A 25,721-nucleotide genomic window follows, 5' to 3' on the forward strand; every position below is an offset into this window, starting at 1 on the left:
CAAGTTGTGGAGACCCAATTCACTTTTATAATAAAATCAGGTTGGGAAAGAACTATAGATATTTTCTAGAGAAATGCTCATTAGAAATAAAACTTGAACTTCTGAGGCATGAGTTATATCTTTTGAATTCTGCAGCAAAAGACTGTTCCCTCCAAACAGGATGCACCGAGTGTTTAACACATTAATTATCATCCTTCATCAAGCATAAAACTAACAGTCAGGAAATACAGCTGCAATGGCACAATTACCAACACACTTGGAATACACCCTGCAGCAAAGAAAACAAATGGGTTGCTTTTCATTAACAGAGCTTGGCAAACCTCTCCAAAGACAATGTTTTCTTTCCAGCCAGAGTCCCAAAAGGCATTTAAGGGGCCATTTGCTTGGGTAAACCCAGGGAACAAATATATTGTGCAAATATTTGTTTAAATTTCAAAATATCCATTATCAATATACAGTACCATACAGAAAAAAATATATATGTGTGTGTGTGTTTACACTTAATGATGACATCATTAAATTAATATCTTAAAGATACAAAGTGCATCTTCAAAAATTATTAGTGCAAGAGGGTAAGTCTAATAATATCTTCACTATCAGATGATGATCCAAAGGTATAAGTGGTTTTTGTTTTCATGTTTCATGGCATACAAAGCGATTTAAAAGGTGTCTCTCTTTATGTAACAATAAGCTTGTGTGATAGTGAAATTCAGATATGTAAATTTAGGCCCATATAAAGAAAATAAGTAACTATTTAGCTTTAGATTCTGATTTAACATGTCACCATTGAAAGCCTAGATGAACAATCTGGAAAGGTAATAACAGTGTAATCTATTTGGTTGATTTCTGAACAATTAACACTTTTAATACTATTGGAATCGTATACCTTAACAAATCTATAACTTCCACTGATTTTAGATTACAATTAAACCATAAACTTTTACTTAAACCATAATTTAACCATAATTCTGGGGAAGGAAGAGACAGTGGACAGTCACCTGGTCAAAATATTTGTAATTATGTCCTGAAGCACTTTTGTCAAACTTTCATTAAATTCTCTGCCCAGAAATCTGCTAACACATCAGCTTGATCTCCTCTGCAGGACAAACACCATGACAAAAATTAAGAAGCCATTTTTCCTCAGCCCAGCAGGCCAGGGAGACACACAAAGAATCCTCCATGCATCAGTTTTATATTTTCATATTGTATTTTCCATGCAATTATCTCAAACCTGAACTTATTTTAAAGTATATTAGGGTAGGTATCATTCAACTTGCACCTGGCTGATATTTTTTGTAACCTTTGAATTGTAGTTATTGTAAACTAAATTCTGAGGCACATTCATGCCCTAACACCACAAACTCTCTGTCTTCTCAAAGAATTGCCCATAGGACTCTGCTCAGGCCTGTATAGAAAATGTGAATAGCATGCAGTATGATCATTTAAACCAATCTGCTTGCTTGGGGAAATTGCTTCCTAAGGAGCTGAAAGCAGCATCAGTAAATCACACGGCAGGAACACAGCATTTACCAACCACACGACACTGCTGTGCTCAGGAAGGCTGTATGCTGTGAGCAAAGGGAGATGCCTCAGAACGAAGTGTCTCTCCTCAAGTGCTATCCAGTTGACAGACCCAAAGAGTGTCACTCTGAATGTGATTACCATGTAAGCAAGTGCCAATGACAAAGCAAGTGACCAACTGACAGAGATTGTGAAGAACAAACTCTGGCTGGTTCAGATACATCACTAGGTGAGTGAACGGTCCTTGGGTTCTTGTTGAGACCTTCACTTAAAGGTTATTGTAATGGATTTTACATGGCGGATCTCTCCTGTCTTGCCCGCTGTTCAATCTGCCTGTTTTGTTCCCCACTCTGTCTCTGATGAATCCTCTCACCACCCACTCCCGGACCTCTGGCCTGTACCCCAGTTCTTGTATGCATAAATGAATGTCTTTAAAAAATTAAAAAATTAAGGGGCCACGATTTTAGAGGGTTTTTTTCCCTCAGTACTTTTTTAGATGCACTAACATTATAAACATTTCAAAATCAAATCAATGTTTTCAAGGCAAAAAATAGCTTTTCAATATTTTTTCAAGTAAAGTAATGAGACACTGACAAATTGCCTGAAAAAAATAAAAGGAATATCAAGGTGCCTTGTAACTAGTTCATCCCTGGTTTCTATTTTTCAGAGATATGACTGTAACAAAGTCCCCTCAGTTCTCTGAATAGTCTTGAATTTTTTGAAATATAAATCACTTCCATTTTGGTATGTATTCACCCTAAGCCGCCATTAGGGAGAAAAAAATAATTTCACATTCAGTAAGAATTAGACATTGTGCATTTATCCCTTTTGAGTTGAGACATTGAGTTTAATGCTGCATTTTCAATGGAAAATATTATTATGGTCTTCTGGAAAAATCCAATTCAATACTGGATGGTACTCTCAGACTAAAATGATATTTATCAGAAGTAATAAAGGAGTATACTTTGCAAGCAAGTATATTTGAATTTAATAATTAAAATGGTAGGGGAATATATTGACTTTTACGATCTTCTCTTTAACAACAGCAAGTATCATAAAAAGGCTCATTAGATTCAAATTCACCACAAATCTCCCAGTAACATGTCTCAAGATTCAACTGGTATATTTAGGTTGTTGTAATTTACTGTTATGTTGAATGCTAATGTAAAAAAAAAAAAAGACTCTGCTAGAAGATATGGTTCTCTTGACATCTGGAATCTGTTGGAATAATGATGCTTACTAACAGATATGTTGATAGAAACACAATTCTACCTTTCATAAAAATTTTTCAAGGAGTCTCTAGCTTCCATACCTTTAAAGTAGTGAATTCATAGGGCTGATAACCTTTGAAGCTCTCATGGATGGCTGCCATGGTATGAGAAGTTTTCTCCCAAAAATGAAGAAGGGTGGTCTGAAAAAGAAGAGAGTAAAATGGTCTGTGATTTGAATGCCTGGTCCTGGTCATGTGCCCATCACTGGCTTTCAGGATTTTCCAAAGATGATCCCCTCTCATTTTGGAGGCTTTATTTCCCATGTTGCACTTAAACCCTGGAGTTGAACCAAACTAGATGCCCTGCCATGTCCTCTAATACTGAGTCCCATGAGTCCTATGTACTACACGGACTTTGCCACTGTTGTCTCATCTGATCCAGACTCCAAAAGCCAAGCTTTAATCACTCACCACATGATCTCTAACAATCTACTATTTTGGTGCTTCCTCAACTGATCCAATATCTCTCTCTGCAAACCATCACAGATTTCTTAGAACATATTTCTCCCAGCACATACTGCTTTGTCCTTGAGATATAGAAAATACAGTCAGGGCCCTCCCCGGTGGCACAACAGGTTAAAACGCAGCACTGCAAGCTGGCCACAGCTGCTTCAGTTTGAGTTCAATTCCCACCTGCCCCGGAGGTGACCCACATGGCGCAGCAGATCTCTGTCTCACCTGCTGCTCCCCTCAGCAGTGTACTACACCTATCTGCTTGTTCTGCTCCCCACTTTGTCTCTGATGAATCCTCTCACCACTTCTGCCCTGTACCCCAGTTCTGTATGCATAAATAAATAAATCTTTAAAGAAAGAAAATTCAGTCAGATTTTACAGTCTGATTTCCTTCCTAAACTTTAAGTTCCTTGAAGATAGGGAACCTGACCTTGTTGATTTGTATATTACGTACAGCAAACTGAGTTTATCATGCCACACTTAGTAGACTCTAAATAACACTGTGGATAAATACATATGCTATCCTGAAAAAATCAGAAGGCAAGCACAAGTTCATTAAATGATGAGAGGTACCTATGCCAGTGAATTCAACTATGTTGAGTGAATTCTGAGGAAACTGCCTAAAGGATGTGACATTCGATTTGTTCCATCAAGCAGAGTGGAATCTGGAATGGCACAAACTGGGCTGAAGGGAGGGGGTGCGTGGGAGAGTGTGTGGAAGTGGATGTGGGAGGTGGTGGAGAAAAGGTCTCCAAACAAGAAGAAACCATGTAAGCAAATGCAAAGATGAGAAATCACAGCGTATATACAGGAAATAGCTAATACTCTGTTTGACTAAACTGTAGGACTCTACAAGGGAAAAATGAGGAAAGTAAATTATGAGAAAACATTCTGAACTTATAATGCCCAAACCATGGGTTTAGCGCAAGTATCATTTTTTGTTGTTGCTATGAGTCTTGGTTCATTGTAACAAATATCACTTTGTTACCTGGTATGTTGCTAGCATATGAGACAGAAGATTGCATCTGCTTGCACCAAGAAGATCCACTTTTTGACACACATCCATCTTCAATTTGTCAAAGCTTTTTTTTGCAAGGCGAACTTGTGTTTGTACCTATGAAAGTAAAAGGCAAACTCTGAATCATACAAACTCTTAACTAGTTAACGTTTTCCAGTGACTAAATACACTTTGAAGGCTTATAGTTTTCTTACCTGAAAATACCTTTGAAAATTCCAGGCACATGGAAAGGTCATACAACATACCTTCTTTATTTTTAAAGAACCAAAAGGATAGTACTTGCATGATTTTAGAGCAGACTTAACATCCTCATGTTTTTCTCTGTTAAATGTTAAAATTCCTCTCAAGATATTCACAAACTGACCACAGTGAAGTTTGGAAAAATGCAGGGTGTAACTTTGGTCTATTGTTTTGCTCTAGTTCTTTGAAACTGACTTCCCATATACTCTCCACACATCCCCTAATGTTAACCTCTTAACGTTCGTTAAGTATATGTGTTGAAAAGATGACATTATACTGATGAAATCTAATTATAAATGACAGACACCATTTGTATTTCACTGGCTTTTTCGTTAATGTCCTTTCTTTTTTGTCCCAGGATCCACTCTAGGAATTTGTAAATTGTGAAGTAACCTAACAAACCATCCCCACAAATAAACTTAAAAAAAAAAAAAAAGGATTTCTTTTTGCATAGAAGTATGGGAGTATGGGCCACAGGTGTGGGGCATGAGAGGATTCACCAGAAACAGAGTAGGGAGCAGACTGACTGAAATACACTGCTGATGGAAGCAGCAGGGAGACAGGAGAGATCTGCTGCACCATGTGGATCAGCTCCCTGGCCAGGATTGAATTCAGGCCATTGTGGTGACAGCATTGGGATTTAACCCCTAGGCTATTTGGGAGTCTCCCTACGGATAAACTTTCAACTATTATAACTGCATAGGTACACTAACACCCTTCACCCACTCCTGAGCCTACATGAATTCTGGGATGGAGAAAAGGTTAGGGAAAGATCCAGAAATGTTTATTCTACAAGTTAATTTGATAATAAAATACCACAATATCATATTTTAGCTGGAAAAAACTAGCTAAATATTAACTTATCTCAGGTAATTCACATGCTTGTAGCTACCAGGTAGATAATTGCAAACTGACTCATAAATAAGCTGACTTAGTAAAAATAGCCATCTTCTGTTATCACAAGGTAACAAAAGGACAAAAGGACAAGAAGGATATCTACCACAGTAACATCATTACCTGGTGACCTGGTACAAAGCATGTGCTGAATACAGGTTTGATGACAGAATAATGAAATTTGCCAAGTCATTTCAAAGGTAAAATACCTAACTATCATTTTAAAGTATAACCTTTAAAGTAGTTTTAGGGGCCCTCCCTGGTGGTGCAATGGATGAAAGCACAGCACTATAAGGCTATTCACAGCCACTGCAGCACGAGATGGATTCCTGGCTAGGGAAGTGACCCACATGAAATGGTAGATCTCTCCTTTTTCACCCGCTGCTCCCCTCAGCAGTGTATTTCAGTTGATCTGCCTGTTTTGCTCCCCATTCTGATTCTGATGAATCCTCTCAACCCCTGTACCTTTGGCCTATATCCCAGTTCTTGCATGCATAAATAAATAAGTATTTTTTAAAAAAGTAGTTTCAGAAGTGATAAAACTTATAAAAAATAAAAATAAGCATGAAGATTATTTGGCATAAAATATATTAATTTTTACCACTAATAATACTAATTCACATTCACAGTTTATAAAACTTTAGGGCATTATGTAATGATAATAACAACTGATATGAGTTAACTTATAAAATTCACAATTCACACAATTTAATCATTGATATACTTCATTTACCACATGCTGGAGGTGTTCTGTTAGTCACTATTATTCTCTCTTTTATTTCTGAGAGTAAAAGGAATTGTACAGGGAAATAATTTTCTAGATTAATCTGCCTAATTCCAAAGCTCTGCTATTCTGCCTCCTAAGCAACTTAAACAAGTCACTGGAAAATCAAGAAGTTCAAATGTATGACTAAACCAAAAATACAAATTATCCCTATAGAATTTAATGGAAAATAATGAAACAGTATATTCAATACCTTATTGACAGAATATCCCCTATGAATCGAGCATTTTCTCTATAGCTATATAAAATAGTCCCTAAGAATTCCTCTGTATGCTCAGTCTGCAGAACTGGTAAAACCAAAGAATAGATACCAACAAGCTCCATGCACACTGATCACATCATGAACTTAACTCCCAGATTTCTATTATTCCTCATGGTAGAGTGAAAAGACTCTATGGAAGCTTCATGGAGGGTTTAGGATGAGTTAACTATCAATGGTTTTCTGCCTTCCTTTGAGAAGGGTAAGGAAGGGTAAAACATCCAAACCACCATTCCAGAAGGAGAAGTGGGAGTATAGAAGGAAAGATCTTTAAGCAGTTGAGATCCTCACTACAGGTTTCCCATTGTTAACCTTCCTCACTCCAGGAAGTCTCCTCCACCCTCCATTGGGATCCTTTCCAGGTGTAAATAAGTCTTCATCCTTTTCTTCTGGTAGAAAGCAAATGAATGTGGCTTGAGCTAACACATATGCATTCATTCCACACATTTTGTGTCAGGGTCAGTACAAGGCACTAGGGTATCTGTAAAGAAATAAGACATATGGCAAGTAGTGGATACATATCTATGAATGAGTGCACATAGGCCGTGCATCAGCTAATCTCTTGGGAAGACAAGTTAGCCACTACATTATAACACAATAGGGAAGCAGGACAATAGATCATGTGGAGATGGTAGGAGCAGGGGACAGGAGTGTAACGTGATAGCATTAAAGCCCCAAACTAGTGCCTCCCAGCATACTCAACCTTTGCCTTCTAATTTTGTATTCTCCTTCCACTCTGATGCTGAGTTGGCCACGTGACTTATGTTGGCCAACGGGGTTTTAACAAACATAATGAAACTGAAAGCTTGAAAGAAAGGCTAGCGGGCTTTCATTTTCTTGCTCCTCTCTGATGGTCTTGGGAATATATGACCATGCTGACCTGAGGACATGCCTGGGATAGGGAGCTGGAGGGACGTGAGAGGCTTGTGCAGGCAAGAGACATGAGGAGAAGAGCCTGTTGTCCTGACAGATCAGCCTTCAGTCAGCTGCTCACCAGACATGTGGAGGAGTTGGCCATGAGGGGAGACCCTCCCCTCCCAGAGCTGACCACAAACACATGAGCCCAGAAGAGAAAAGAACTGCCCTGCTCACCCACAAATGGGTGAACAATAAGAAATGCCCACTGTTTTAAGCTAGTGAGTGTTATGGTTACTTATTTCACAGTATTATCATGGGCACGGAGCCTGAATATAAGCAGTAAGCAGGTAGACAGTGAGTGGTATCTGAAGTGGATCTTAAAGCATAACTGGAGTGCATAGTAAATACAAGTTATCCACAAGATTTTCTAATACATTTCAAATTTATTTTTTGTGGGAATATAAAAATTTACTTTTTCCTTTAACATAATCGGTCACAGATATCCTTTATCTGAGCAGAAAACTGAGTTTGCTTGCTTATAACAAAGTTTGTGAATAATATACTTGAATTGTACACTTATTTAAATTTATTAAGTAATTTAGAAACCTAGAGGATTTCAACACTTGACCCAGTGAGTTCTGCAAGGCCATATGCTTTGTGTGTCAACAGTGATTATTAAAATACTTAATGCACTGCTGACTCTCCAAATGGTGAACTCTCTCCCTGCCAAATGAGAAGGATGTTACACTGTTGGGCATTTTGAGTATAGTAAAGTTCATTTAATATTTTGTGCTCCATGACTGCTCTCTAAAACACACTGCCAGTCTGCAGCCCAAAGACAAAACACCGAGGGCACAGTCAAACAGAGGCCACCACCAAGAGTTTAATTTCTTATGTTTTCAAATGCACTTAAGTGAAAAAAATGTTGTGATTATTATTCCTTTCAATCACAGATAAATTATATTCAATTACATAAACATCTTGAGGAGTTCTGTGGGTTTCAAGGTTCTTTAACAAATCTTCAGTCAAACAAATATACCCTTTGTTTATTTCTTGCTTTTATTTCTGTTATCCCACTTTTCTCCTCTAATTCTCCAAGTTCTAGGAAATGATCAAGCATGTTAGATCCTGTTCCATACAGGTCCAGTTTTCCCCAAGCTACAGAAAATTCATTTTATCAGAGAGAGTAGCAAAATCTTGACTACTTCTCTGTATTTGCTACTTCTACCCTGAAATTCTATCTTTAGCCAGACCTTGAACTACATAGGGTGAAGCCAAAGCTATTTATCCTCTTAATCCAATCTGATTTTCCATCAGGTGGGAAAGATCTTTTATTACTCCACAACAAAGTAATTTGAGTAGCATTTATATTTTTTCTAGATATTTTCTTTCATTGAAAGACTAAATATAGCAAAAACAGTTTATACTTTCTTTTAGAAAATTGTTCTGTCTCCTTCCAGCCAGCTATTTATTTAGTAGATATTTATGAGTTTCTTCTATGTTCTGGAAGCCCTGAATGAACTGGAGGGGCACTGCCCTTGTGGAACTGACATTCCAGTAGGCATTTTCACAGCAGTGAGGCCCATAAATACAAGCAGAGAGAGGTGTTCAGAAACAGGACCTGGGTCTGGATTAGATGTCAGCATGCAGAGATGACTTCTATGTATCCAACTATCCCTAACCAGTATCATGTCTTGATTCGCCTTTTCTGCCAGGCGTTTTGACTCCTATCAACTTCTTGTGGACACCTCAAACCACATCAGAATTTTTGGTTTCTTTTCCAATCAGTCTCACTAGCTCACATGTTGACTCCTATTTTACTGCAAGGCAGCACTCTGCATCCAAGGAAAATATTAAGATCAGAGAATATGCAATTACCCTTGCCTTTTATGAAGATGTCACATAGAAAGTCTGGCCTATCTGAACTCACTTGGAAAACAGAAAGTCAAATATTTGGCTTCATTAAAAGAGGATCTTTTTGTCTGGAAATGGTGACTCCAAACCTTTCATGGGTCAGGTGACTGAGTACATTGCTGAGTCACTTTATTGTGTGTAAACTGGGCTGAATGAATAAAGGTGACATAGAGAGAAATGCATAGGAGGGAGAAGGAGGTCTGGTAATGTCCTGGATCCATTTGCCCATTCTATGGTTATGGGGATTTCTCAATAAGTCCTCCTTTTACCTCAATGAATTTAAGATGAGTTTTTATCACATAGACTCGAATGAGCATGACCACAAGCTGTTCACTGTTTGTTCTTTGGAAATTCTATGACAGGCTCTAAGAAGTTTTATGGTAAAAAACCCTTTCTAACTGATTATTTCAGGTTTCTGAAAGTAATTTAAAAAGAGAATCATTCTCAAATATCACATCATCTATCATATGTTAGAAAATTTGGAAAGGGGAGAAATCTCTGTTTTACAGAAGGGGAATGCAAGATTATTTGCCATACATGAAAAGTATATTCAAACTAGGTGTATCTGCTTCTATAATCCATACTGTTTACACCAAACTATGGAAACAGGGCACTGATGGACCTTTGACTAAGCAACTCACAGTGATCTAAGACTGAACAAAAAAATATAGATACCATCTTGGGAACTACTGGTCAGCATTGTTGACCTTGTCAATTTAGGTGCAGGTATAGGGAGACTCAAGTCACACAGTCTGAACAGGGCTTCTGAGATCAGAAATCTTGCTCTGCTTCTTTAGCACAGGCTCCTTGACACACTGGCAATAAATCAGTGTGTCAAGGAGCCTTAGGGGTCTTGTGGTCCATGGATTCCACACTTAGGGGTCAAATTACCTTAGGGGTCTTATGGTTCATGGATTCCACACTTTCTAGGAGAAACGTGCAGGGAAGGCACTTATTTCATTGTGTTGCCAGAAGCTGAGACCATCATTGCTACAACAACCTCCACCACTTCCATCATTATTAAGCAGTGTTATTTCTGTGGTATAATTTTAGGTGTACCATTCTATGGTCTTCAATCAATGAATACAATCATGGGGCTACCAGCAGAATCATTATATAGAACAATTTCTACCTCTTATAAATATTCCCCTGTGGTCAATTCCTTCCCTCAAGTCTCAGCCCCTGCCAACTACTAATCTGGATTTTGTCACTACAGATTAAATCTGTCTTTTCTAGAGTTCCATATCGATGGATAATACAAGGTATGGCTAGTCCTTTTGTGGGTGGGGCCTTTCACTTAGCATATGGCTCTAAGATCAATGTTACTGCATATATTAGCAGCATGTTCTTTCTTACGTCTGAGTCATATTTAATTGTATGGAAACGGTGCATTTTGTATCTTCATTTGGGTTGTTTCCAATTTGGGGCTATTTTGAATAAAGCTTCTATAAACATTTGAGCACTATCTTTGTATGGACATGTTTTTCATTTCTCTTGGGTAAATATCTAGGAGCAGAACTGTTGGGATGTTCAGCAACTGTGTTTAATTTCTTCATAAGAGATTGCCAAACTATTTTCCAAAGTAACTATATAATTCTGCATTCCCACCAGCAGTGACTCTAAGTTCCATTTGCTGTGTGTCCTCATCAGTACTTGGTATTTTTAGTCTTTTAAGTTCTAGTCATTTCAGGGGATGTGTAGTTGCAGTTATTATGCTTTTAATTTGCAATTCTTCAAAGACCAAATATGAGCTTCTTTTCATCCTTTTTTTGTCACTTCTATATCTTTAGTATTTTGTACTTATTCAAATCACTTCCCTATTTAAAAAAAAATTAGATTTGTTTTTTTGTTCAAATAGTGATCACAAGTGCAAAAGTCACCTTGGAGAGTGGAGAACACCAGTGTTTCGGGTTAGTTTTCTAGAAATACATAAAATGTTGTACTGATTGAACCTTAATCCAATAATTAGCTCAATGGTGTTTGAGGAGAATCAGTAGCCCACACTGCAGGCCACTCTGAGTTTTCAGGAATGAGAATTCTCCTTTGCTTTTTCTTCTAATCATTGTTACAAGTTGGGAGAAGAAAGGAAAAGGTGAAAACCTTTGAAGCGCATTTTTTTTTAAATATTCAAATATATATTTTTAAGTTTTTACTTATTTATGCATACAGGAATGGGGTACAGACCAGAGGTGCAGGGGAGGGAAGAGAATTCACCAGAGACAGAGTGGGGATCAGGACAGGCAGATTAATGAGGTACACTGCTGAGGGAAGCAGCGGACAAGACAGAAAGGTTTGCTGCATCATGTGGGTCACCTCTGAGATTGGGATTGAATTTGCACTAAAGCAGCCAAGGCTCGGCTTAGCTTCTCAGTGCAGCGCCAATCTGTTGTGTCACCAGGGAGGGCCCGAAGTACAGTGTTTTACATATTTTTCATACTTCAGCCTGTCAAAGTAGGCAAAATTATCCTCATTTTTAGAGAAGAAGAAAACTGAGGTACAAACAATTTGCTTAAAACCGAACAGCCAGGAAGTAGAGTAGCCAAGACGCAGCCCAGGTGGATATTGTTTCCTCTTATATAAAACAAAGACCTTCCCCCTCTTCCCTGCCTTTCTTCCCCTTGTCCATCTGCCTTCACTCCCTGCAGGAGTCATGCTCCAGACACACTGCCATTCTTCCCCTGCTTATCTGAAAAATCCTCGCCTTTTGTCCACATAGTAACTGTGACTCACCTTTTAAGTTTCTGCTCAATGATTTCTCCTCTGAGAACCTTTTCCTGTAAAGCTCCTCAACAGAATTAGCTGTGTCTTCCTCTGCAGTTTTGCAAACAACCCTGTGGCACACAACTACAGTGAGTACTCCCTGTGCCTGCGCACGCCCAGAAGCTTCAGAAAGGTGGAAGCTACACTATTCAGATAGCAGGTACAGGAAACCTCAATAACCACTTATTGAGTGGATAAAGCGAGGATGCCAAAGTGAGGAAATCAGACATGGCTTTATTTTGCAAGTGCCCAGCATGCTCTCTGTTTGCTGAAATACTGTTAGATTCTTCCAGACATCAGCCTTCTCCCTCTCCACTACCACCACTGTTTCCTTATTAGGTGTTCTGCCTACATGACAAACTCTCATATGATTCTCCCAATACTCCTACACCATAATTTTGTTTCTCCTTTACAGAGAAAGAAACTGGGTTTCAGAACACTGAGTAACTTGCCCGAGCTTATTCTAGTGGCAGAAGAAGGGCAGGATGTGAAAGTCCACGCTCATTTCACTGAACCTCTTTGCTTTCCCTACTGTAGCAACTCTCGAACAATTGAGATTAAGTGTATATGACACAAATTATGACATTTCCTCTATTAATTTTTTCTCGTCATTTTCTCAACTCACTACATATTTTATTAGGTAAGAGGTTATTAATACATCTATTGATGGAGGATCAGAGAGAAAAAGGTCTTTTATTTTCAAGCTCTTGGCAAGTTGAAATAAATTCAGCTAAAATTATTCACAACTGTGTATTTTATAACACAGAGATACATTTCTGATTAATTTAGCAATCATACTGTCCCAACATTCTTAATGTTTGCTCAGCTGGTGAACTTTTATTTTTTTCCTGTTTTCTGTTTTTAACTTAAGAAAGTAATTCTGTTATCAGAAAATTTAACCGACCGGGTTCACTTCCTCTTTCAGGTCATTAGTGGAAGAATTAACTTGATCACAAGACTGAGCTCAGAGTGCAGCTTTATCAAATTCCTTCCAATTTCAGGAGACAGTAAAAGATTACAATGCTGTCTTTTTATCCCACTGATTTTTTTTTTCCATTTTTGTGAGTTAAAAATTTCAATATTCCGGCCCTCCCTGGTGGCGCAGCAGGTTAAAGCACAGCACTGAGAATCTAAAGCAGCTTCCGCATGAGTTCAATTCCCGCCTGCCCCGGAGGTGACCACATGGCATGGCAGACCTCTCCTGGCCCGCCCGCTGCTCCCCTCAGCAGTGTACTTCTTCGATCTGCCTGTTCTGCTCCCCACTCTGTCTCTGGTGAAGCCTCTCGCTGCCCCTGAGCCTCTGGCCTGTACCCCAGTTCTGTATGCACAAATAAATAAATCTTTAAAAAAAAATTTCAATATTCCTTTTACTTTTATTTCTCTTTTTCTGGATCATTTATTCATGTCTAGGCATCATGTGAAAGGCAGGAGACTTTGTTTTTCTCTCTTGGCTGCCCAAGCTCAATTTGTTTGTATTTTATACTATAGTATATTTTTATTATTTTATCGATGGCCATTCACTATAAATAACCGACTCACAAATTACATTAACTGATAAATCTTTCAGATTAACTGATAGCTTAAAATGATCTTGTTTGAGGAATTGTGTTTATTTGCCTCAGAGTAGATTCTAAATAGAGTGAATGGGGAAAAGACCAGGACTTTCCCCCTAAGGATCCATTTTGTGCCCTTGAATATTAAAGTGTGGTAGATATGAGTGTTCATGAGGCTCTGAAAAGACAGGATGCACAAACAACACTTTCGCAGAACATCAAGGGTAAATCCAGACCAGAACTTGCACATATACCTTCACAATCTTACCAGGCCTACCCTTTACTTTTATCTTCAGTCTCTCTTTTACTGTTTCCTCCATCAAGTCTGCTCACTCATTCTTTCATCCCAGTGTAATGCCTCAATTCATAAGGAGGTTTCATCCTCTTCCTTTACCCTGTTCCCAATGAAGACATTTTTTTCTCCTCCTTTATTAGCCCTTCAAAATTCAGCTTGTGCCACCTCTTTCAGGAAGCACACCTCCATCCCCAATTCCAGTTTTAGAAGCTTCACTTTTGGGTTCCACGGTAGCTTGTTATATGCCTTTATTATTGCACAATATAATCCATTACTTTCTTTTCCATATCCTCCAGGGTGCTACTGGCAGGAACCATATCTTTATTTTGTTACCCTGATAGTAAGAGCTAAAAATGCTGGCCAAAATCTTTTTCACATGGTTATAATAATATGTATTTGGGTCTGTAGGTCCTACTGCTACAGTCTCATAAGTGATATTCTACCCCTTGGCATGTTTAATACAGGTATAATTAACATATAGCATTATAATAGTTTCAGATATGCCATATGATGACTTGATATATACACATATATTGTGAAATGCTTTGTATATTTGATATACACAAATATATTGTGAAATGTTTACCAGAAATTGTCTAGTTAACATCTGTTATATATATATATTATAAGTTACTGCCACATGTCACAGCAACATTATGCTAAGAAAGCAGCTGGCCTAACTTCAATTTCCTATTAGTCAACTTTTTCAAAACATTTTCTGTGTTGAGATTTTGGGAGTATTTCTTTGGTGCTTCTGCTAGAAGTCACTTCACTCCAATTTGTTCTAGATCAACTATTCTGGAAAACTGAGTTTTGTTTGCTTTGTCCATACCCAATCCAATTATGTCTTGTGTCAGTGATGATGCCTCTTGTCAGAAACCTAAGAACATTTTCAGATTTTCAATATGATGAGCCCAAGTTTGTGTGGCTGAGGTAACTAGCTGTCCATCAGAATCCAATTCACCCTCCTCTATTTTCCATTCTTCCCTAAAAATAGGTAGGCCAGGGACAGCATTCTTTCCATGAAATGCAAGTGTGAGTAATATATACTGTTTCCAGGCTTGAACTGTGGAGCCTTTCCACATGCTGCCTATACATATTCTGTGTCCTTTTGGGATGACAGAAATGTTCACCACCAGGGAGGACCATTTTAAGGACTGCACGTTGTTGTCAGCCTGGATCTCTAAACGACTTCGTGACCCAAGCCATTCCACCAATCTGGACACCTGCCCAGAACTATCTGATAAGCAAAAGCAAAACAAATAGAATAAAACCTTTATTGGCTTAAATCATGGAATTAAGGAGTTACAGGTTACCTCTTTGGGCTATCAGAGCCCACCTAGACTATTCTACCTAATACAGAGATAGTTGTAAGAAGAGGCTCATTAAAAGATGTCATAAATATAATGCTGGAAGTAGATTCAAGGTTAACAGTTCCATACACAACTGTCAGCTATCCAAAGGTATTTTTAATTCATTAATTTTCTTTAATTTATAATGGTTTATTTTTACATATTTCCATTAATTTTTTGAGCACCAACAATTATTGAGTACCATCAATAATATCAGGGGATTATAAAAGTGTTAAAATGCTCAAGATTCATTTAATGCTACTGAATTCTAAAAGAAATGTGCAGGAACTAAATACGGTGAGGTGAACACAAAAAAGATGAAACTGTTAGAAATTTCTCCACTGTTCTCTTTTAGCATCAGTGTTAGAACTGTGAAGTTCTGGATGACCCTGCTGCCTTTAGTGTATTGTGCTGTGCCCCCAAACTAGCTTTCAAATGCTGATTATACTTTCCTTGGAAAGAGAAAAAAACGCTTTTACAAGAGACCTAAGCAGAGGTCTCTTGCTATTTGGGGCTGCATATACAAAACAATGTCCTTTTCCTTTTAAATTGCTTCTAAATGACAAAGCCACTAAGACACATTTTATTCTGTGCTTTCATGCACATAAGCTCTATGCCTCTGTTTCTCCCTTCCTCTCCTCAAACTCATTGTTTCAGTTTGGGTAACTCATTTTTTTTACTATTCTATTGAAATGTAGCTGAAAGTACAAAGCATGAATTTTACAGCTCCATAAACTTTAAAATATGTTTACATCCACACAACTACTACCCAGTAGGTATATAGAACATTTTCAGTGCTCCAGTAGACTCCTTTATTTTCCATTCCAATCAATATTTCCTCAAAATATTCTGAATTTTCCTGCTCCTAGTATCATGGATTACTTTTGTCTGATTTTGAACTTCATATAAATGAAATAAATACTATATATTGTGATGTCTTGTTTCTTTCATTCAACATAACACTGATGAGATTGATCCATGCTACCACAATGAAATAACAGTAGGTTCTTTTTCATTGCTCTGTTGATTACATGATATAATAATTTATCCATTTTATTCAAAAATTCTTATTGCTTTTCTTTGGATTTTAAATCTATGATTGATCTCTTAATAATTTTTACTTAGGAAATGAAGTATGGGTCAGACTCATTACTTTCTATGAGTATCCAACTGAGCCAGCACTATTTATTTTAAAGAGCATTATTTCCTCCAATGAACTGCAAAGATACCTTTGATATAAATCAGGTGACCTCATTATAAATGTTAAGTCCTTAAACTTTGTCTTGTTTTTTAAGTCATCTTGGCTATTTTATATATTTTTTGGTATTCGTATAAATTTATTCCAATCCTACTGGATTGCAATTGGTGTTGCATTTAGTTTATAGATCAGTTAGGAAAATATTTACATCTAAACATGGAACTCTGTTATTCATAAACATGATATATTCTTCCCTTTATGTAAATCTGATTTAATTTTTTTAGGTAATGTTTTGTAGTTTCAGAAATGTCTTCACTATGATATATTCTTAGATATTTTCCATTTTTAGTTTTTTTAAAATAAACTATTTATTTTTAAAGATTTTATTTATTTATGCATATAGAACTGGAGTGCCAGAGGTGCAGTGGCAGTGAGAATATTCACCAGAGACAGAATGGGGAGCCGAACAGGCAGATCGATGAAGTACATTGCTGAGGGGAGCAGCGGGCGGGTCAGGAGGGGTCTGCTGCACCATGTGGGTCACCTCTGGGGCAGGGATGGAATTCTCACTGAGGAGACTGGCAGCTTGCAGTGCTGTGCTTTAACCTGCTGCACCACCAGGGAGGTCCCATTTTTAGTTTTTAAATGTGGCTAAGAAAATAAGTTAATGCTAAATTAAGAAATGAATCATTACAAATACATCACTTTGCTTAAGAAGTAAAATGAACACAATCCAAATGGAAAATAAATATATAAAGGTAGTGAAAATTCTTTAGAAAATGACACAAACATTAGTCTTCATACTGTCTCAGAGCTGAACACATCTGAGCACCTATTACTGAAGCATATTCTTTCAACCTTCTCCTCCATTCTCTAATTAATGTGGCCACTGGTATCTGCAAAATTTGTGTTAGAAAAACTTAGTTTCCAATCATTTTCTTTCATTTCTGTCCCTGTATCACTTCTTCCCTCACCTCCTTCTGGGCTACACATATCCCACCACTCTAGCCATTAGTTTGCCCTCTTTCCCTTGTCACTAGGCTACTAATTACAGTCATCATAAGCCCTAATACCACAGGGAAAATTCTCTTGACCAACCAGACAAAATTAGGCATTCCTGCCCTGTGGTCCAACAGGACCTTTTTGGTCCTCTACCTTAGCACTCAAATTTGCATTTTAACTGCTTGATTAACATAGTTCCCTAACTACATAGTGAATTCCATGAAGACAAGGGCAGTGATGGCCTTACTCACAATTTTATTCCCAGAAATAGACACCGTGTATTATTAATTATTAATTACTAATATTAATTAAGTGCATTATTAAATAAGTATTAATTGCTCAGTAAATACCTGAAGGGATAACTATGAAAGAAAGGGATTTTTCTCTTTTTCTCCTTGAAACAGTATTCAGAGACTAACTATTGGGTGGCCCCAAAATGGAGTCAGCTAGAGAGGGCTGTGATGGCTGAGAACCTGTTGTTGTTATGGGTGCTAGCTAGAGTTTTTCTTAAGTTTTCTTGTTGATAAAACATACGAGTATAAAATATGCAGTAAAAAATTACCCCAAAAGAAGATCATCTCCCAGAATTGCCAGCAAATCTAGCAAAGCAAGAATTATTCTATTTTTGAAAAAGTTTTGCTTTTGTTAAACCTTTCTACTTGTTCAATTTTGTGTTGTATCATTCTTCCTGAAAGGAAACCCACTGTCACCCCAAGGTTGGCAACATATATAACAACCTCCACAAGGGGCGATTATAATCCTGACAGTCTAGCCCTCCATTACTATGGTCTTCAGGGCAAAGTTCCCCAGTAACAACACCGGCACGCACAAGGACTTGCCATGAAATTTCCCTAATTTTCCACTGCGTAGTGAGGATCAGTGTAGAATTTGTAACCACATTTCTACAGACTTGAGAACAACAAAGTAAAAAGAGGTAAGAAGAGCAGGAAACTACATCTAAACAGACTGCTTTAAGGCCCTCCCTGGTGGCGCAGCGGGTTAAAGCACTGCACTAAGACGCTTAAGCCACTTCCGCATGAGTTCGATCCCCACCTGCCCCGGAGAAGCTCCACATGGCGAGGCAGACCTCTCCTGACCTGCCCGCTGCTCCCCTCAGCAGTGTACTTCGTAGATCTGCCTGTTCTGCTCTCCACTCTGTCTCTGGTGAATCCTCTCACCCTCCGCATCTCTGACCTGTACCCCAGTTCTATATGAATAAATGAATAAATCTTAAAAAAAAAAAAAGCGTCTGAGCTTGTGGTCTCCTATGGGAATGGGGAGATCAGGTTAGCAACTATAAGAGGCTAATACATCAATTTCCTTGCACTCTTAGAAGTCTTTACCTAAAAAGTGTAGGCTATATCTTGCCTATTAAAGATCATTTTGAAGATACTCCTCACCACCCATATGTTTCCTTTAAGGCGTTCTCACCCCCTCTATAACTGCTATCCTATCCTACGGCTTGAACAGCAGTCAGATAAGCATACAGCCCAGTAAAGAAAACATTCATGTCAGTGTGTGTGAGTGTGTTGAGAGAGCAGGGTTTGCAGAGAGGGGTAGTTTTGATAAAATTTCACACCTTTAGTCAACAAATACTTATTCAAACACGTGGCAGGGTGGTGGACCGGAAAGGACATTGGATATAGAGTTAGAAGGCCTGAGTGGTAGCATGGGGCAGAAATTCCCTAGTCTCTCTCTCTAACACTGTGCAAGTTATTTAACAGTGTCAGAGATTCTGTCTTTAAATGTGGAAAATAAGCTTAAGATAAAAGAATGTTTTATTAGAAACTTTCTTTGAAACAATAATATTCCTAATATTTATTAGGACTAAATTCCTAATAACAGTATTATTAAGAATTATATGCAAACTCCTGTGTTAGCCTTATGAAGATCAATTATGTCTCTTTAAAAGGGTGGTTATGAAGGTAACACATTTTAAGATGACAAATAAGGCACAATGAATAATTTCAAATTGCCAGGAAGATGAGACATGAACACAAATCACAGTAACAATACAAATCAAAGCAGTATTTGAAAAATACCCTGAGATGGAAACAAACAGGATAAAATTTGCATATATTAATTTTCCTATATATGGCATAGTATCACTAGCCACAGAAAGCTGCTTCTTAGTTTGACTAAGATGTTTATATCTTAAAATAAAAAGAACTAGTTAATTTGCAGATATCTTTTACATTCAGAATCAATAGGCTTTTAACTTCCCCAAGGTCATAATCACAGTAGACTATGAATTGATTGATGTGGTGCCCAGTCACACAGGACAGAGCTCAGAAACATTTGCATTTCCTAGAGACAGTGTTCATCTCGCCTGTTTTTGTATAGTAATGTGGAGCCTTGGGTGACCGACATACATTAAAAACTACTGCAATTTCCAGCCTCCAAGAGGGAGATAGAAAGAGTAGGCATGTAGTCTTCTGAAGCTGGATCTTTTATCAAAAAGATGCAACGTGTTCAAGAGCAAAAGGGCTCCTCTTTACTTTGAAATAATAACTGAATTCATATCATGATTTGTGAAGAATTGAAATAGGGCAGAAGAAAGGAAATTCACTTTAATCATGTTACTTGGGGAATTCACCACAATATAAAAATCACAAGCTAACTTTCTCTCTTCCCAGGCTACTGACAAAGAATCCCCGTAGAGTATCTTTAGGTTAGGAGAAATAATTCACACTTGAAATAAAAACTAATAATTTACTGTGAATTAATCCCTATTGTGTGTTAAATACATACCCTGGAATACAGACAGGTGAAGTTACCTTGGAGAGATATGGGAGAGATCTGTAAACCATCCTTAATACTATTTCGGCTAAACATTTTGAAAATGTGAAAGAAAAAGAGGAAGAGTTCTAGCCTTCTTTGGTTAAATAATAGGAAAAGCAAAAAATCAAATATAACAGGATCATGGTATTTAAAATAAAAGTAAATTTTAGCCTTGATCTTTTAAGAATTGTAATTGAATATATGAATTTACTAAATGTATGAATACAGTGCTCTGAATTTTATTAATTGATGTATATTTGACATATAGCACTATATTACTTTCAGGTATATAACATAATGGCTCATTCAATATTTGCAAAATAATCATTGCAATAGATCCAGTTAAACTTCATTACGAAAGGTAGTTACATTATTAGTTTCTTGTGATAAAGACTTAAGAGTTATAGAACTCTAAATCAAATTATCTTCCATTAATTTTTTCACTGATGAATGACTATACTCATGCAGTTTTTCTCAAAATATGCATCTTAGATCAGTAACATCAGCATCACTTGGAAGTTTGCTGGAAATGCTGGGACCCCCAACTTAGAGAACCAGAAAGTAGGATGGATGTCTGCAATATGCCTTAAACAAACCTTAGACAGAATCCAGTCTGATTCTGGTGCATGTTAAAATTTGAGAACCACTCACCTGGAGCATGTAAAAAATATTCTCTGATAAGTCTGGGTTCAAATAGTTGCACTTCAGTAAATAAATCTTACTGGATAAGCACAGAGCAAGGGAAGGGTATCCCAGGTGAAAGGAACAGAAGGAGGAGAAAGAAGTCTAATGATAGACTTCAGACTCTTTGTTCTTCAAGCCAGGGGGAACTGCTAATGGTCCTGAGTGGGGAGATGACCATGGTAAAGTACATATTTGGTACCTGGGAAGATGACTTTGGCAGTGCTGTGTAGGCTGCTATAGGAAAGGAGAGGAGAGGATGTAGGAGAGATAGATTTCCAGAAATGATGAGATTTTGAAATCAAATGAATGTGTCAGACAATAGGTTACACCTGAAGGTAATATTTCAAGCCTATGTCAACAAAAACCAAGACGTCAGGAGAAAGGACAGGTCAGGAGGAACGTACTATGAATCACTCTCAGACATAAAGGTTCAGTCTGGAGGCTCTGTTACTTCAACATGTGATTGGGTCCTCATGTATCAATGAGATAGTAAAGTAAAGCAAGTAAATTAGAACTGAGTTTCTATTTCAATTAATGCGCCCTCCATCTTTCAAAAAATAAGCCATTTAATATCTTGATGTTATTTGTTTTGTTTGTATTTATTTCATTTATGCATGTTTATGATAGGGCATCAATGAATGGTGTGTTGTGCTTAATATGAATCTACATGTCCTAAGTGCATTATAGATATTAGAGATTTAATTCTTATAAGAATAACATGAGGTTGATACTATTAATATTATCCGTAATTATCAGTTAACAATTAGGCCACTTGTGCAGGATTTTAGAGTTAATAAATGATGGAGTCACAAACCGAACCCTGTCTGGCTGCAGACACTGCATTCTTATCCTGGCACCAGTCTATTCTTATACCAAAGAATCCATATAGAGCTCAACAGAATTGATACTGGAAAAGTATCTAAAACTTTCTGGATTGTTATTTGTTATTTACATGAAAATTTTTGAGATACTATTTCTGGTCATAATGACCAACTGAATTCGCAGATGCAGTGTAAACAGAATAACAATTCCCATGATACTTCTGAGTAGATATTAAAAAATCACTTAGAATTTCATAACACATAATCATACATTTATCTGGTTTCTAATAAGCCTCATCATTTCTGTCATAGAAATCTCCCAGTCCCTGTCTTCCATTCTTTGCAGCTGCCTACACAGAGCTACCAACCTTCCCCCCAAAACAGACACTTTCTTGCTCAGGAAACTTCATAATATCAGAGAGCCAAGTCACAGAGCCAAAATTAAAGCCTAAGTCACCATACTATATCACCTTCCAAATCATATGAAATATCACCTTTTCCAATCGCCTTCATTGTTGCTATTTTTAATAGTATGAGGGACCTTGTAGAGATTTTGGCAAGAAATTAAAAGAATCTGCACAGGAGATCAGAAAATGGCTGAGTTTTACAGGCATTTTAGGCATGGAGTCCTTTTTTTTTTTAAATCAGGGAGAGCCACAGGTGTTGGCAACCCAAGAGTTAGCAGGGCAGAAGGGCCTGCAGCTGAGAGCCTTTTAGGCCGGGGCTGCCGGAGTGGGGAAGAAAGCAGTATTCAGGGGAGCACTCTTGGGAATGATGGCTATGGTTTTGGCAGGAACATCCCTTGAATTCCATCTCTCCATGATGCAAGCAGGAGGGCAAGACTCCCTAAAAGAGGCCAGCGGACTAAACTAACTATGACAACAGAAGGTACAGAAGCCACGATCACCAGTGAACCATTCTTGATAACTGGGGAAAGGAGGGAATTAAAACAGAAACTAAGGGAGGAAGTCTTTATTTGGTTTAGCTGCCGTGAGTTCTGGCAACACTGAGTATGCACCTCAATCATAGCATTTATGCTATATGTACGTGCTTAGATATTTGTCTCCTCCTATAAATACTGAACTCCTCAAGTGCTGGGATCTGTATTACCTGAGTACATCCCCACCTGTTAGGGCATAAAGTATGGTATACATAGTACAAAACATGTGCTGTAAGAAAAAAGGCCTGTTACTGACTGACTGACTGACTGAATGACTGAATGAATGAATAAATGAAAAGGGGGTAGAGCTTTGATGAACTGGAGTCACAATAGGAGGCCTATAACTTTGAAACTATTGTTCTACAGATGAAACGAGACTTATGGTGGTTGCTGGGCTTGCTAATGCCCCATGTGGGTTTTATCACTAGAGTTGGGCTGGGCACCCAGAATACACGTGCCATCCTTCTCCTCGTTGCCCTGCTAGGCGCATGGAGACAACTCTCGCAGTCATTCTAATGTTTCTGGCTGTTGTTGGGAATGCAGAATACATTTTCCCATGGAGACAGGTTTTTCCTTCTTCTTTTTTTAAATAGTGGTTCGGTTCCCAGGCCAGGCTACAAAGGCCTATTTACCCCATAGCTAAGCTCAACTATAAAACCAGCGGTAGCTCTGAGGCCTCACTGAACCCCCAGTTCCCAGCCCACAGTCTGGGGGGCAGGTGGGCAGCTGGCTCTGCAGGGAGGCGGGCAGAGCTCCCTTGAGCAGACCAGGAGTGCCGGGTGGGGGCTGGGCAGGGGGCCCGCGGCAGCTGCAGGAGGCAAGACAGCCTCTGAATGCCTTGGTGGTTCTTAAGTGGATTGTTTGTAAGTTGGGAACTGTCTGTACTTAGAAAGGCGGATTTCAAGAGGTAGGGGATCCTATTTCACTTGAAGGCCCACAGTAATGAGGGTTCTTTATTCGTAATGAAGTAGCCACTAATTGGAGGGACAGGCTCAGGAGGCCTGTTGGAATTTTGTACTCCTGGACCAGAACTGAGTAATATTATGCAGTAGCCTGGCAACCTATTACTTTTGCATAAAATTCATATAAAATTTTACCATGAAGTGGCTGACATTCAGTGTTGATTATTAATAATGATAATAGTAGTTACATACAACATTAAGCTGAGAAAGTAAATTGAATCCTGTTTCCTCAAGGTTTTTTCCCCCCCAGCCAGATTATGAACATTTGGAAAATCCTTACTCTAGGAGTGGGCTGTAACTTCGTATTTACCCCAAGGAGACATGGCTCCAGTTACTAAGGGCACATCCAAGAGATGATCTCTTTCCTTCCTCCGCCTCCTCAGAGAGGCAGAAACATTCCATAACTCATGAAGGTTGTAAAAGCAAATGTATGAGAAAAAATAGCTAATGGAACCAAAAAAGATATAATAGGAGAGTCAATTACAACAAGGTAAAGAGCTAGCCTTTCTGGACTTAATGAAATCATGGTCAACTACACTGGAATGTTCTGGTGCCCCCTGGAGGATTCTAAAGCCTAACAGAACTGGTTATTTAGTACCTTTCTTCGTATGTCTCAGAAAATTCTACATAGGCAATGTGTTTCTTCTCCTAGGCTCAAGCCAATTTAACCTGACTCCATCACAAGCGGAGGGACAAAGTGGGAACTAAATTTAACATTTAAAATGTTTAACTCACCATAAGTTTGCCATTAGAATGTAGGGTTTTGGATCAATGACAGGATCTATTTTTGGTTTGCGCAGTTTATAAATTCAGCAGTGTAAAGTTCATAGTTTACATGTGCAGTCTTTCAATTTTTCTGGGAAGAATGTCTAGTGGACAAGGAGGTTGCCTTTGTGAACCTTGTTTTGTCCTGTACAGACATTCTGGAAAGTTAAACATGTAACTTCTAAAATTTTACTGCTCTGGTGTTCCTGTGGGATGTGATTCTGGTATGACGACAACAAAATAACCACCAGAATTGTTTATTCCATAGTCACTGAGCACTCAGCATATGTGAGGAACCATTGTGTGACTCCATTAAGCTCCAATAATTTAGTAGGATTATACAGCTGCCCAGCTGCCCTTCTCTTAACCCCCAATTTATATGAGAGTTACTGAGATCACTATCTTGGTGCCTAAATAATTAATACCATTCAGCCTTAGGTCACTACATTTGAAAAGAGATGAAGTTTCACTAAACTCGCGAAGACTCACGCTGGTGTTTTACTACACCTATATCAAGGTAGCTATGATATGGAAAGTCAAAGTAAGCCACTACAACTATCACTTTTTTGAGTGCCATGCTTTTTATTACAACATATTCTGAATGCTTAATTTGAACAACATCATGAGTGTGTTAAGTTTCAAACCATGATATTATCACATAATTTCAGACTTTTAGGAAAGTCACAAGAAATCTTTGCATCCTGAATACCCTCTACTCATATTGACAAAAGGTAAGGTTTACTACACTTGCCTTTTTGTAAACACACATGTACAGACATCTTAAAAAAAAAAAAAAACTTTTATGAGTAAGTTATAAAGACCGTGTTCTTTAACTCCTAAATACTTCAATATGCATTTCCTAAAAATAAGGACTTCTTTTACATTGATAGTACAATTACTGAGATCAGGGGGTTAACATTGAAGTCCTATTATCTAATCTACAAACCCTATTGAAATTTCATGGACTGCCCCAGTTCTATCTTTTACTACAATAGAAAATCTAAAATCAATCCTTTCATTTAGCCATCATGTTTTTCCATCTTCTTTAATCTGGGGCAGTCCCTGGGGGTCTTTGTATGGGCCAGGTGTTTTATAGAAGGTCCCACTTTGCAATTGTCTTCCATGTCCTTATGATTGAACTGAGGCTATAAACCTCCAGCCGCATGCCACAGAGGTGACTCTGCTTTTCCTGTGTGCAACAAACTAGGAAGCAGACACTAGTGATGAGTCTCATTACTAGCAATGTTGACTTAGGCCTTCAGGTTAAAGTGGTATTACCTGGTTTCTCCACTTAGAGTTACTGTTTTAGCCTTTGTAAATAAAAAGCAGCTTGTAAGAATATACTCTGAGACAATGAACATATCTTATTTCTTTTTAATCTTTCATCCATATTTTAG

The 25,721-nt window shown here is 38.0% G+C and overlaps 1 protein-coding gene across 3 annotated transcripts in view; it reads right to left on the minus strand.

The window, feature by feature from the left end:
* The window catches only part of ICA1 (islet cell autoantigen 1, 69kDa), a 131,366-nt gene that overhangs the window by 37,901 nt on the left and 67,744 nt on the right, over nucleotides 1-25,721 (minus strand). For all 3 annotated transcript variants that reach the window (XM_012721086.1, XM_012721087.1, XM_012721085.1), the window contains exons 7-8: nucleotides 4,233-4,358; nucleotides 2,834-2,932 (exon numbers count right to left, since the gene is read on the minus strand). In XM_012721086.1, the coding sequence (XP_012576540.1) occupies nucleotides 2,834-2,932; nucleotides 4,233-4,358 (225 nt within the window). The remainder of the gene's footprint in view (nucleotides 1-2,833; nucleotides 2,933-4,232; nucleotides 4,359-25,721) is intronic.

This window comes from Condylura cristata, unplaced genomic scaffold (assembly GCF_000260355.1).
Source record: "Condylura cristata isolate star-nosed mole 26May11 unplaced genomic scaffold, ConCri1.0 scaffold00005, whole genome shotgun sequence".
Lineage (NCBI taxonomy): Eukaryota > Metazoa > Chordata > Mammalia > Eulipotyphla > Talpidae > Condylura > Condylura cristata.